The sequence below is a fragment of the Carex rostrata genome, chromosome 30, assembly GCF_964058835.1.
Source record: "Carex rostrata chromosome 30, lpCarRost1.2, whole genome shotgun sequence".
NCBI classification, from domain to species: Eukaryota; Viridiplantae; Streptophyta; class Magnoliopsida; order Poales; family Cyperaceae; genus Carex; species Carex rostrata.
This window is the reverse complement of record NC_135947.1, coordinates 5,981,390-5,995,994: the sequence shown is the minus strand read 5'-3', so window position 1 is coordinate 5,995,994 and position 14,605 is coordinate 5,981,390. Positions and strand designations below refer to the sequence as shown.

The following is a 14,605-nucleotide window of genomic DNA, read 5'->3' as shown; positions in this document are numbered from 1 at the left end:
AAGCACATAAGAACCACATTATGTTACCATTCTTTCAAATGAAGGATCGACTTTAGTTGCAAGTTTGCAACGCTTGATGTCTCTTGAAAATTGGAACCTACTAGAACTTTTATTATTTGAGCAGCTCATTAATAATTGTTGTGAGTCAACTTTACTTACTTTAGTGACTCGATAAAAGGAAATTGTACCAAGAATTAATAATTTTTATCACTAACAATTTTTTAGCAAATTTGCGTCTTTATCACTTAATATAAATAAAATAAATATTTATAAACAACACGGCGTGCGGTGTGTCGTTGATAAAAACTGATAGCAAAAATATCCGAGTAGAACTACGGCACTTTTAAGCTCACCAATGTGAGCTTAATTAAAAATATATTGAAATTATTTAAAACCATAAATTTAAATTGTTGAAATCGATCAACTTTAAGAGGTGCATTTATGGTGAAGTAAAACTAGGCTGTTTCTAAATTCACCAAATTCCTTTGTAAATTTAACTTTAAAATCTATCGGATTGACTTCAAACGAGGAATCCAAACCATTGACCTTCTAAATTACGAGTGATGTGTCTACATGTGAAAATTTTAAAATTTTAAATTAATTTTGTATAGAGTCAAGTGGTCAAAAAACGTTCAAAGAATGAATGCATTAAAATTAATTTATAAACCTTCTAATTGACCACTTGACTCTATACAAAATTAATTCAAAATTTTAAAATTTTCGCATGTAGAGTTGTAGACATATCACTCGTAAGGTAGAATAATTTCAACGGTTTGAATTCGTCATTTGAATCCAATCTGATATATTTTAGAGTTGAGTTCACAGAGAAACTTGATGAACTTAAGAACACTCTAGTTCTACTCCGTTTATGTGTCGAACTTGTAAATTTTCAACTTTAGTATGAAATCAAGCTGTCAAAAAATGAAGAACAATGAACAAATTAAAATTAACTTATAAATTATCTTTTGACCACTTGATTTTATTCGAAATTAAGTCCAAAATTTATAAATTTAATATGTAAATGTATCTCTCATAAAATATATCGGTTTTAGCGATTTAAATTTACTATTTTAATTCTGATAAATTTTAGAGTTATACTCATAAAAAAAATTGGTGATCTCAATAACACTTTGTTCTACTCAAATTATCCAATAAAACTTTAAAAAGGAAGTTACATGAGAACAAAGAAAAATTTAAGTACCCCTAGTCCCCTACTTGAATTTATTCCCGCGCTGAAGAATGAGCTGTTGTCTTGCAGTTAGGTTGTGTTCCACAAACACTGAACTCAGATATTCTACACTCCAAATCGGAGGTTACAAATTTCGCAGCTTTGCACAATGGTTTACCCTCGCTACAGTAGCGCGTTCTTTTCATTCCTCTGGAGCAGGGTCGCGATGTAGACAGCTCGCTATCTTCTCCTCTTTCTCTTCGTTTCTATTCCTTCCTTTTAATGAAGATATTTTTACCTCTGTCTGAAACACGGCCTTAAGATTTTGCTTCAATGGTCTGAAAATTGGTGGTATATGGATATGGGCTTCCATAATTTTATGTGCTAGCCTCACTAGGCCTATGTGTTCTCTAAATGAATCAATTTAATCATTTTTCCCACAATATTTTTTCTCCACTTGCTTCCGAGTTCCGACATTAATGTTACAAATTAGAAAGATTGCTTATGTTTTGACTGGTGATCAGCTTGCTGACTATAACAGCTTGGTAAGACACCCCACTTCTCCCTTGAGAGAGTGGATTCGATTCCTTCCAAAGACAAAAAATAGTGTGTGTGGGGATTAGGGGCAATTCAAAAAAAAAAAAAAGAGCTTGCTTACTAGTGGCTTCCATATCCAGAATTCATACCACCTGAGGTAAGTCAAATATTAAATTTGGATACAGACCGTCTGATTTGTTTGGACGCAATTATTAAAGCACATCGATTGACTCAGATTCCGGATCCAAACTCAAAATTTGAGTTACTTCAACGAGCCGGACTCACCGCCTACCGAAATTTTTAAATATACCATTTTAAGAAAATAAATAAACCAAAACACCATCGGTGGCTAGATTTAATAAAAATAGCATGGCCGCTTTGGCGCGAAGCGGGTACCCTGAACGTGGCCGCTATGGTGGGAATCGGCCACTATATTGGGCCGGCTTTAGGCCCAGCGGGGTGGCCGCTTTGGGGGGTAGCGGCCAGGGCCGCTTCCTGGGGTAGAGGGCACCCTGATAAAATATATATATATACAGAGTTGTATTATTGAGGAGAGAGATATTCATTTGACGCACAGAGGTCATATGCCACTAGTGCCGCTTCAGCTGTAAGTATTTTATTTTCTTTCTTATAAAAAAAAAATTAGTATTTATAATTAATTTAATTAATTTTTAATTTTAGGTTTTCTTATACTCATACCAAATGGCTGTTATGGTATCTATTTACACTGGTGGTGAGATTTTAACAGGCCCTAATGGGGTTTATTACAGTATCGGGCCTGTTTCTGTGATACCTGTAATCTCGGGTACTGATTTGTTGGTTCTGAAATCGATTATTTCTCAGAACCTCGGATTGAATCAGGATCAATATGACCTTGATATTGAGGCCAAAATTAGCATGCCCACTGGTTCAGGCCAAACTTGGTTCCAACTTTTTCCTGTTCAGAATGATGGAGTCTGGCAGGTACTGTACAACCAGACAATTAGTTTTTCTGGGGGTGGATACAAGATAATTGAACTCTTTGTGGAGATTAACCGAGTCCAGCGTCCTAACCCCCTTGCAAGGTTAATCCGGGGTGCTATTCGGGCTAATGCCTCAACCTCCTCAAGTCCAGTGTCCCAACCCCCTTTCCAGATTGATATGCCTGAAAGTAGTAATGCCCCAGTTCAGGAGGGCCGACGGTCTACTAGTCGGCCCTCCCGTCGGTCCCGAATCCCTTTGTCGATTGACATGCCTGAGAGTAGTCAAGCCCCAGTCCAGAGGGACCGACCGTCTAATAGTCAGCACTCCCATCGATCCCGAACCCAGCCTTGTGATCCGGAGGAAACTGAGGAGACGGTGGATCCGGAAATACAAGATGCAGAGGAAAATTGGGGGGATGTTGATCATGATTGCATGAGCGATCACAGTGACACAGCAGATACGAGGCCTGTGCTCGGGCAGACAAAAAAATTCAAGGTTGATAAAGGGTTTCGGATAATGGGTCGCGGGGTTGAGCACCCGATTGCAGCTTTCAATGACCTGTCAGGTTTTCAGGAAGCAAATGTGGGGTTATTTGGTAGACATGCAGAGTTTGAAAATGAATTGTCAGAGGGACAAACCTATGATTCAAAGGAGGAAATGAAAGCTGCAATTTACAAGTTTCACATTCTTTGTAATAAAGAGATTAAGAATACGCACAGTGACAAACAACGGATTAGGTTCAAGTGCAAGGACCCCAGATGTGGTTGGTACATTAATGCAAGGGTCACTGGTTTTGGTACACAATGGAAAGTATCCAAGTGCCCAACAAAACATGTTTGTCATGCGGATGCCACAAGAATAGATCATGCACAGTTGACCGCTGCTATGGTTGCCGATTGCATCTCGGCGCACATGAGAAATGACGTAGATTTAAGTATCACTTCTGTCAGAATAGCATGTGCACAAACGTACAACGGTCAGGTACCAGCGTACAATAAATTGTGGCGTGGAAGGGAGTTGGCAATTGCTCGCCAATTTGGTAGTTGGGAGGGGTCATATGCGCTTATAGTCCCCTTATTGGAGGCAATTAAGCGAAAAAATCCAGGTACATTGTTTGATGTTACCTCATATCCAACTGGTGAGCCTGGACCTTACAGGTACTTTAATAGGGCGGCTTGGGCATTTGGACCATGCATAGAGGCTTTCCAACACCTGAGACCTGTCATCACTGTTGATGCCTGTTTCTTAGCAGGCCGGTACAAAGGTAAAATGTTGATTGCAACCGGGTACGATGCAGAAAATCAGCTCCTCCCGTTGGCTTTTTCATTGGTAGATACAGAGAATTTTGAAGATTGTGCATGGTTCATGCAATGGTTGAGGCGCAATGTAATTCGCTCCAGGTTTGTGTGTGTCATCACTGATAGGGGTAAGGGCATAAAAAAGGTGTTTCGACAGGATGATCTGGGATGGAATGAGGAAGATGAGGATGAGTGCGTTCACCGTCTTTGTGCTACTCACATAGCAGAAAATATGAAAAAGAATCATTGCAATGAAGAAGCAATCAAGTACTTCAGGATATGTGTGGCGAAGAGAAAAATGAGGAGATATGAGCAAGGAATGCAAGCAATGGGAGATGTATGTGATCGGGCTCTGAATTGGTTGGGTGGTGTGGGTAAGTATCTAGATCAAGATGAGAACGAATGTCCTAAACCATGGAAGATATTCCAGGCGTTGGATGGGGGTTTCCGTTGGGGAATTATGACGACGAACGGGTCCGAGTCGCTCAATAATGTTTTTAGATCTTCTCGTAGGTTGCCGGTAGCAGCAATAATTGAGGACACGTTTTACAAATGTCAGCAATGGTTTGCTCAAAGGAGGGCAAAAGCGCAATTTGAAGCAAGCCAGGGTCAACAGTTCTCATGTCGTGTGCACGAGGTATGTTATTTTAATTAAATTATTTTATTTTTGTAATTTTTATTAATTTCAAGCAATGTATTTTTCGTAGTTGATTAACAAACGGTGCGGGAGGTCACAATCTATGACGACGCTCGGTGGATTTGGCAACTGGAACGAGTTTGAGATAACATCCACACAAGAGAAAGTTAATGCATACATGAAAGACGCTTCTGGCCGGTCTACCAAAGCGAATTATAAATACACGGTGGTAATCATGGATGAGAACACGGTTACATGCACATGCCAGAAGCCGCAATTAAACAGAATACCGTGTTCTCATGTTCTGGCAGTGTGCCGTCTCCGTGGCATTGACCCTGGAAGGTTTGTACATTACTACTACCACATACAGACACTTATCAACACATGGCTGGGTGAATGGCATGTGTATGAGAATCAGTCTGATTGGCCCGAAAATGAAGGCCCAATCCTTGTTCCAAATGACAAAAATATTACCTTGGGTCGAAGGCGAGTTAATAGGATTCCGATGTGGCTTGATTTACTTCATAATAGAAGGAGAGGACATCAGACTCGCCGGGATACACAAGAACAACAAAATAGAGCTGCTCGAGATGCACGAGGTAGTTAACTCATACATTTTTGTTATTAAATTTTCAGGTTGAGAAAGAGGAGTAACAATACATTTTTGTTATTAAATTTTCAAGTTGAGAAAGAGGCAAGCAATGTATTTTTATCCGACGGTCAAGTTTAGATTTGTGATTTATTGTTTGTTTACTCGTTTATTGTATTAACATGCATACACCTATTTAGGCGCACTATTATTGTTTGTTTTGATTTATTTGTGATTTATTTGTTGTTTTATTGTTTGTTTTACAAATCGTTACGTTCAGATTTACTGTGACGAAAAATGATGAAAGATAAAAGCAAAATAGTACAATAAATAACAACATGAAAGAAAGATAAGCATCCTGATATAACAAATCACAGTATATGACAACACTAGAGTAAAAAAAGTACAAAAACAAACAACAGGGTGAAGCGGCACTAGTGGCATATGACCTCTGTGCGTCAAATGAATATCTCTCTCCTCAATAATACAACTCTGTATATATATATATTTTATCAGGGTGCCCTCTACCCCAAGAAGCGGCCCTGGCCGCTACCCCCCAAAGCGGCCACCCCGCTGAGTCTAAAGCCGGCCCAATATAGTGGCCGATTCCCACCATAGCGGCCACGTTCAGGGTACCCGCTTCGCGCCAAAGCGGCCATGCTATTTTTATTAAATCCAGCCACCGATGGTGTTTTGGTTTATTTATTTTCTTAAAATAGTATATTTAAAAATTTCGGCACCGCCTAACACTAAGGCCCTGTTCGGCGGCCTGCTAAGAAATGAGAATGAGAATGGAAATCAATAATTTTGAACTAAATTTTTTTTACTGTTCATCGTGGGAAAAATAATTTGGCTCTGAGTGAATTTTTTTTTTGCCACGATGAATAGTAAGCTGCCGAACAGGCCTAACAGTGCATTTCTCCTAATTTTGCAAAGAAAAATAAAATATAGTAGAGAGCTTAACCGGTTGATTCCCGAATCCCGATTTCCTGCTCGATCAAAAGCAAAGAAGAGACGAGTTTTCACATGGCGAACAGATCAGACCAGTCAAGCCGAGCTCGAGCGCGCCTCGCGGCGATTTCCTCCCACCTCACTGCCATTTCCTTCTCAGGCGATGTCGCGCCGATCGTGGAGCTCTCTCTGGTGTCCGCACAAGACGGCGGTCCGGCGAACCTTGCCGGATCATTGACTGTCATCGACTGGAGAACTGGGAAACGCTCTGAGATCAAGGTTTCAGAAGAAGGCACCGTTAAGGCCACTGATTTTAAGAAGGTTGTTTTTTTTCACAATCTTTGTTTTTGAAGGTTGGGCGAACCAACATTTGAATTGACATTAATAAAAGAGTTATATACAGAAAATTGAAACAAGCCAATCAGCCCAGATAACATGTCTTAGAAAAAATTGTAAAAGGACAACTAGGTAGCCCTAATTGCCGCCAATAAGGTGCAAAAGCCAATCCCCCCCACCCCGCGGCCTATAATGCCCCCTTTTCTATACTCATTCGCTCTGCAACCAAAAAGCCACTTCGATTGTTGTATCATTTACTAAAATAATCACTGGTTTACGCTTATTACCTCTCTCGCCATAAGGCCCATGGCCCAGCCGCCCACAGGACAACTCACGAGGCCCATGGCCCAGCTGCCCAGTCAAGGTGTGTTAGTCACGGCACGGCACGTTTTTCCACTCTATTTGGTTGTGAATTGTTGATAGAATAGTTTATTTTCTGCAGTTAAAGTTTCATACATAAGCTAAATAGTGTGTACAAACTCTTTTTTTATTAATACAATGTCAATGGCCAAACTGGCCTATTGACATTGTATAAGTGCAGATTTAAGTAATTTTGAGAAATAATTAGACTTTACTGATGAAATTTATTACTGGGTGATCCAACAGAGCTAAAGGTAAGAGTGTTATAATTGAATGTTTTAAAATGGAAATCTCGAACTTTTTCAGAGCCTCAAAGTAGCTATCTTCAAAATCAGAAGCATGCATTTGATATTTTTAACTACACTTGCTGACCCTATTGTAAACCAACTACATTATTATTATTATTTTCTGCAAATTGCACCTAGTATCAGTATGTGTCAGAAAAAGCTCCTATTTTTCTCACTTCTGCAAACAATTCCCAGATCTTAAAACAAGACTAAATCAATACAAAATGACAAAAAATGCTATAACTTGTTCATCTTAATTAAAATCGGATCTCTCCGTAGTTAGCTCATATGAACTTATGAAAAGACATCTTATCTTCACGGCTTTGTTGTATTTTAGTATTAGGCTTAAAAATGGCTCAACAAAGTTAGGGACAATTATTATTTGTTCATATATACCTTTCCATCAACTTCTTTTATCTTCTGGGTATAAATTGCAAATGTTCAAATAATATCACAAACCTCAAAATTCTGGATCGTGTATGTAAGAATGAGAAATGTCCATTTTTTAATGCAAAAGACAACAAAATGGATTTGAAGACATTATCAAAGCATATTGTATGGATTTCACTCGCTTTCTTGTCAGTTTAGAAGCAAAAAAAAGCTAATTTATACTATGTTTACTTTTAGATAACAACTGGGAAGAATGACAAGGGAATAAAGCTTTATGATCCTGGATATCTCAACACAGCTCCAGTTCGATCCTCTATAAGTTATATTGATGGAGATTTGGGTATTCTTCGGTATAGAGGCTATCCAATTGAGGAACTGGCTGAGAATAGCACCTTTATGGAGGTTGCATATCTACTCAGTAAGCCAACTAAACAGTAAAATTTTTATTTATCTTGGTTATTGTTATACTTTTTTTTATTAATACTTGTTCATTTCCGCGAATTGGGTTCTTGCAGTGGTTGACCAGTAAGCTTACTAACAGAAAGTCATCTGTCACATGAACTGAAGTTAATAGTAAAATGAAACAGTTGATTTACAGAATCTCGTAAATTAAACAACAATAAACCACTAACATAATGGAAATTTGTGTCGGGCTCCAAATTGGCATGTTACAACATGTCTGGTTAAGCATGCCAATATGTCAAACCTTATTTTGCCATGTTGCACCTTGAGCTGTTTCATAGCTGCACAAATTTATATTTTCTCTGAGAAAAAAAAAGAAGAAGTATGAATTGTAAGTTTCATATTTGATGAGTATATTGCTTGATCATTTATTGACCCCGTGACGTTGCTGTTTATTTTTCGCAAACTTTGTGTGCGTCTCAAACAGTAGCAAATTTTGGTACACTGATACCTTATCCATGGTGTATTTTCAGCAAATGTTTGATCTTTATCCTTTACTGCAGTGTATGGAAATTTGCCTTCTGAGAGTCAATTGACAGATTGGGAGTTTGCCATTTCACAACACTCTGCTGTGCCTCAGGGTCTATTGGTAAACACATTCATCTATCTTATAAAATTCATATGAAATGTTCTAAAATAACAAATTGTTGTAAACGGTAACCATTTCGACCATCCTTTTGAAATCATTCCAGAGATCACATTAGCAACATTAGCAGGACCCTTTGGACCCTGCAAAATAAAAAAATGATGCCCCAACATTAGCATGTCTGGAATTGGACCAGCAACGTAAAACTCTTTTTGAACAAAACTAAAATCTGACGGTGCTGTTTCTGAAGTACTGTATCCGTTTTGTGTCCCCCCGACCCCCATCTCTCTCTCATGCTGTCTCCGTGAGACCGTGACTCTGTCTGATCTCTTTCTCATTTGATCCTTCCCCTCTAGCATTGCTTGCTTTCCTTTCTTTTTTCTTTTTATTTTAATCCATGAAATTGTAAACTAAAACCTTAAGAACTAAACACTGTGCAGTTTATATTCCAGAATAAGAGGAGGCAACATTAGATTTAGTCAGAAAAGGAGTTTTTTTAGTGCTCAATGGTCTTTCTGAAAGCAATCGTGGAGGTTGAATTTTCTTTTGATATATTTGAGTTTGAAAAATTGTTTTCTACAAGCAGAATATAATACAAGACATGCCTCATGATGCGCATCCTATGGGCGTGCTTATTAGTGCAATGAGTGCTCTTTCGGTGTTCCATCCAGATGCTAATCCTGCTCTGAGGGTGAGCACTTACCTTGCATTATATTAGGTTCTCAAATATTTTGTAAAAATTTCATGTTTTTTTTTTCTATTTTTGGCAGGGTCAGGATCTGTACAAGTCAAAGCAAGTTAGAGACAAACAGATCGTGCGGATACTTGCAAAGGTTTTCGTGGAGTTTACACATTACAAATACATATAAAACTAAGGAAATTGCAAAAAAGAAATTGGGTTCTAAACTCCCAATTTTTGTTAACTGTTGCCCCTGATAAACTTCATGTTCAGTTGAGTCTTTAAATATTTGGTTAGTTTTGTTAAATTAACTCCTTTGTTAGCACCTTTACCAGAATTCAAAATACCAAGGGTACAGGTGGGTACACATGAAGTGATAGAAGCCACGTTTAAGACAAAAAGCTGTGCCTTTTGCTTCTACTTGTGCTAAATTGGCTTCAAATTCACAGAACAAACATTTCACATCTAATACAATGTTGGTTGATATAAACCTGTGCATTTACAGGCACCTACGATTGCTGCTGCAGCTTATTTGAGATTAGCAGGGAGGCCTGCAGTTCTTCCTTCGTCACATCTCTCTTATTCTGAGAATATTTTGTATATGTTAGATTCGTTGTAAGTTAACTTATATCCTATGCAAAATCATGCATTTTCTAAGAACACTGGTGAGAGAAGAAAAATGGATGTTTGTTCTTCAAGGAGCATTAACAGTTCTATTTTACTTTTTAAATTGGTGCAGGGGTGATAAGTCATACAAGCCTAACCCCCGGCTAGCTCGAGCACTTGATATCCTCTTTATATTACACGCTGAGCATGAAATGAACTGCTCTACTTCTGCCGCAAGGCATCTTGCTTCAAGGTACATAGATTGGTCCACAAATCATGGCAAATTTTCAGTATTGTTTTTCTTAATATTTTGCTATATTTTTATAGTGGGGTGGATGTTTATACTGCCATTGCGGGAGCAGTTGGAGCACTCTATGGGCCTCTTCATGGCGGGGCAAATGAGGTCATTTTCAAATATTTAATTGCAAATTTCTTGTAGTTATGTTTAATTTCGTTGAATAGGGATCTAAAATAATTTGGTAATTGCAAGGTAATCTTTTGAATTGTAGCCCATAAGCTCAACCTAACATTACTGAAAGTAGGTTTAACTCTTAATTTTAGCATTTTTTTTGTTTGTTGTCTGTTTTCTTGTAGGCTGTACTTAAAATGCTTAGTGAGATTGGAAGTGTGGAAAACATCCCTACTTTTATTGGAGGAGTGAAAAATAGGTAATTTTTTTTTAATAGATGATTTTTGCTATTTTTTTTATCTCAGCTAATATTAAGTTATTTGGTATGCTTCTACTTGTTGATTTTTGTTCTTTTTTTATATTTATCTTTGCACTAGAAAGCGCAAGATGTCAGGTTTTGGTCACCGGGTGTACAAAAATTATGACCCACGTGCCAAGGTCATAAAAAAATTAGCTGAGGAAGTGTTCTCCATCGTTGGGCGGGACCCACTTATTGAGGTAGCTGTAGCATTGGAGAAGGCCGCATTATCAGATGAATACTTTGTGAAAAGGAAGCTTTATCCCAATGTTGACTTCTATTCGGGTTTAATTTATAGGTAGTGTATAAGTGGATAATTGAACATAAGGTTACTTGTTGATAGTGTGATTAACTTTTTTCAATTTTTATTAGGGCTATGGGATTTCCTACTGAGTTTTTCCCAGTGTTATTTGCTGTGCCACGCATGGCTGGTTACTTGGCGCATTGGAGGGAATCGCTTGACGATCCTGATACTAAGATAATGAGGCCTCAACAAGTTTGTTAAACTTTGTATCCTTTTTATTTTTCTTCAGCTTTGCATTTGGGGAATTAGAGTCCTGTTTAATTTGGTCTGTATATATGGTATAGATTCCTGTTTTATGATATGTTTGTCAAGCCCAATTGAGCCTCAATTTACTCCAATTTTCTATAATAATCTAATTAAACTTGCCTTGATTAATTGCACAGCACAAATTATGAAAGGCAAAGGAAGCCAGAAAATGTGCAAAATATATCCGTTATCTGTGCCAACTTGGTACTGAATGAATTAGTACTCAGTAAGTACTATATATGAGTAACTATTTCCTCTTATATGATATCCTAGGTTTACACGGGCGTATGGCTCAGGCATTATATGCACGTCCAAGAAAGAATGCTTACTGGTGAATCTGACAAGCTTGGTCAGCTCGCTGTTTCTAATGCAAGCAAGAGGCGGCTTTCCGGGTCTAAGATGTAGATTATTATGTCATGTAAATAACAAAATAGTTTTAGGTATCGCCATGGCAGTTTGGTGGTGCACTGGAATTGGAAAATAAGATCAATAATCTCTTCCATGGTATATATTTGTAGTCATGTATCACGACAAAGTTATTTGATTTTGAGCTATTTATTCAAAATATGCTTTAAGCATTTGACGGCACTTGTCTTATTAGATGACGTCTTTTTTCTTTTGCTTTAGGCTTCGATGACTGTCCTTCTCTCTTTAGATTTTACTCTCTAGTCTATCCTAATTTTTGGACTTAACACAATTAAACACGCACGCTAAATTCACGCACACTAAATTCCATTACAAAAGGAACATTTATAGCAATCCTAAAGGTGTAGGGATGGTAGAAGTAGTGGAGATCATGGGATGAGGAGGGGGCTCATTCATCATGTGTAGATGTAGCCAAAAATAGCTCAGTAAACTTGGAGGTGAAATGTGTGCGTCCTTCTAGAAAGATTCTACTCACAATTTGCGTCAACGGTTGAGATTTAATCCAATTAAGATAGTCCACGGATGGACTCGTGTGACCATTGGGCTAACCTGTATGTGGACTCATCTTAAGCCGTATGGCTCCTAACTTAGTGTATTTTTTGTGTTTTTCACCATTTTGTATGTTGTGCACTTTGTGTGAGGTGTTGCATGCTCTATTTTGGCACCATCTTCATAAATCGTCTAAACATGACATTTTTGCTATGTTTTATCTAAATATTCAACTTTCTACAAAACCTGCCAAAATAGCATAAAAACATGTTTGCGGTAAATAATTCGGAAAATATGTTACTTTGCATTCGCTTTTTTGCCATTTTTCGTGCTAAAAAATAATGATTTTCGTTATATAATTTGGCGTTATCACACTCCCAAGCTTAAACTTTTGTTCATCCTCGAACAAATAAAGTAAAAACTATGGATTAGGTTTACTAAAGTATCCTCTCAAAACATGATTTTGAAATTATTAATAAAATTCGTAAGTATTGGCTTAATACAAAAATGTCCAATTAATTTCTAATATTTGTACATGTGAAATTTGTAGAAAATGAAAACCTTTGTATTCACAATATTCTGATTTTATTTATAAATAATTTGAAGACAACTTGTTTTAAAATCATTATGGTAAAAAAAATCTTAAAATCAATAAATACTCAATTTTTCCATCCTACTTGAATTTTGATCCCTTCTTTGAATAGAAAGATTTGTAGTCTGAGTGTGCTAATAGTAGAAATGCAACTTTATTGAAAAATTAAATTGCAAGAAAATAAATACATCTTATTCAAATTGACTTTACCCTTCTATCACATAGATACAAACGAGAGGTTATGTGTTCCGAATGCACCTAAGGATTTCATTGAATTGATCAAGGCATATTTATTTGTGACGAAATTACGTAGGGTTTTGCCTTAGATTTTGCATTGTTTTCTCACATTTATGCTCTATTTATTATTGAGTCCACTTATCATTGCTCAAGTTTATGTTTAAATGCGGAAACTATGTTTTAAGGCTATTTTACATCAAATGGAGCAAGAATCAGGTTGATCGGAAAAACGCAGCATCGGTTCTAGGGCTCTGTTACGGGCTGTATCAACCAATATGAGGTCAAGCCCATTACGGACCAGGAGATAGCCAAATCCAGCAGCGACACTGTATGGTTACAAACTGTATCAGCCTAGAGGTGCTATCGGATCGGGTCGGGTCCGGATACTATTATATTTGGACCCATACCCTAAAAGTGTTCGGGTCCGAATTTCGATCCATATACTTATTTGTTTCAAATTGTGTTGGGTCTAGATCCGGATACCTATCTACCTGTAGATATTTCGAGTCTAGTCTTTCAGTTCCGGGTAGATAGATACCCATAACTTGTTTGTAGATTATCGGGTTCAGTTCAGATACGGGGCGGTTCTGAATCCAGAGCGGGTATATGTCACAACTCCAAAACATTTGAAAAATCATTTACATTTAAATATAATAATTTCTTAAACATCTCATATAATAAATCATTAAAATATAAATTAAAATTTACTGCAAAATAAAAATTATACTATTGATCTTGTTCATAAATAATAAAATATATCATGCTAGATAACACAATAAAAATAATAACTCTAAATTATTAGTTATCTATCTAAATTAAAAAATACTACCCTATTGATTCAACATTTGCAATTACTCCTTCCATACTACAGATTTTTTTTTTCTTTTTTCTCATTAGAGTCTTCAATAATATTTTGTGGAACTTGGGTAGGATTATTTTTAGAATTTGATTGTTGAATGTTTGGAGTACTCATGATGTAACAAAAAATATTGAAAAGTTTTTTGTTTTTTGCTAATGGCTTTTGAATTCAATAGGATGGAGAGAAATAGCTTTTGAAAATAAAAATATTGAATAATAGATATAATTTTTAGAAAGTAAAATATTGGAGATGACGATTTCCTTTTCAATGGTTCAAAAAATTAATGAATAAAATACTAATAATTTGTAGAAATGACATATCAATGAGAGCAATAAATTTTCATTACTATGCAGAGGATATTAAGGCAAATGTTGAATGATGTATTCATAGCAATAAATTTTATTTAAAAAATTAATGTAGCTGTTACGGAAGGAATAAATTTGGCATCCATCTGTGTGTATAAACATAGCGAATATGTGACTGCATTATATTTTCTCACATTCAAGTTGTGAAAAAGTACTAGGCTCACCACGGCTTATGCAAAAATTAATATGCAAAGTTGTAATTTTATATATTAATAGTTATTAATATATGTTTTATCGGGTATTTATACGGGTATCGGGTCGGGTTCGGTTATGGGTCGGATAATTAAATGAAACCCATATCCTACCCATTATAATATCGATTCCGGTTCAGATATTAAATTATTAATTTTGTAACCATATCCATAATTTAATCGGTTATATTTTTTAAACCATATCCCATCCAAATTAATCGGATTCGGGTTGATTTCGGATCAGATCCGGTTTGGTTCCGGATCGGATTTGGATAATCGGGTAAAAGTAGCCTGTAATCGGAGGCGTCCTTTGGAGAATAACTGCTCCAGCTGTATCCAG

The 14,605-nt window shown here is 36.8% G+C and overlaps 2 protein-coding genes across 4 annotated transcripts; both read left to right on the top strand.

Annotated features, from left to right (window-relative positions):
- Positions 1-3,553: 3,553 nt before the first annotated feature.
- Positions 3,554-5,677, top strand: LOC144546769 (uncharacterized). The gene is made up of 3 exons (XM_078295318.1): positions 3,554-4,603; positions 4,674-5,093; positions 5,615-5,677. The coding sequence occupies exons 1-3, from the start codon at positions 3,554-3,556 to the stop codon at positions 5,675-5,677; spliced, it is 1,533 nt and encodes a 510-aa protein (XP_078151444.1).
- Positions 5,678-6,146: 469 nt separating this feature from the next.
- LOC144547047 (citrate synthase, glyoxysomal-like) lies at positions 6,147-11,694 on the top strand. Of its 3 annotated transcripts, XM_078295655.1 has the most exons (13): positions 6,323-6,464; positions 7,754-7,934; positions 8,014-8,041; positions 8,482-8,567; positions 9,151-9,255; positions 9,335-9,397; positions 9,749-9,858; positions 9,983-10,102; positions 10,177-10,252; positions 10,444-10,517; positions 10,636-10,854; positions 10,929-11,052; positions 11,380-11,694. In XM_078295655.1, the coding sequence occupies exons 2-13, from the start codon at positions 7,845-7,847 to the stop codon at positions 11,509-11,511; spliced, it is 1,227 nt and encodes a 408-aa protein (XP_078151781.1). In that variant the 5' UTR covers positions 6,323-6,464; positions 7,754-7,844; the 3' UTR covers positions 11,512-11,694. The 3 variants fall into 3 exon arrangements, with proteins under 3 accessions (XP_078151780.1, XP_078151781.1, XP_078151782.1); XM_078295654.1 differs by lacking the exon at positions 8,014-8,041 and having other exon boundaries at positions 6,147-6,464; XM_078295656.1 differs by lacking the exon at positions 8,014-8,041 and having other exon boundaries at positions 7,754-7,950.
- Positions 11,695-14,605: the final 2,911 nt, after the last annotated feature.

Excerpts from the sequence above, each read along its gene's own strand:
- LOC144547047 (XM_078295654.1), top strand. The coding sequence starts at position 6,219 with ATGGCGAACAGATCAGACCAGTCAAGCCGAGCTCGAGCGCGCCTCGCG. Across the intron at positions 6,465-7,753 it reads AGGCCACTGATTTTAAGAAG|ATAACAACTGGGAAGAATGA; the intron begins GTTGTTTTTTTT and ends GTTTACTTTTAG. Across the intron at positions 8,568-9,150 it reads CTGTGCCTCAGGGTCTATTG|AATATAATACAAGACATGCC; the intron begins GTAAACACATTC and ends TTCTACAAGCAG.
- LOC144546769 (XM_078295318.1), top strand. The coding sequence starts at position 3,554 with ATGGTTGCCGATTGCATCTCGGCGCACATGAGAAATGACGTAGATTTA. Across the intron at positions 4,604-4,673 it reads TCTCATGTCGTGTGCACGAG|TTGATTAACAAACGGTGCGG; the intron begins GTATGTTATTTT and ends TATTTTTCGTAG. Across the intron at positions 5,094-5,614 it reads TTACCTTGGGTCGAAGGCGA|GGTGAAGCGGCACTAGTGGC; the intron begins GTTAATAGGATT and ends AACAAACAACAG.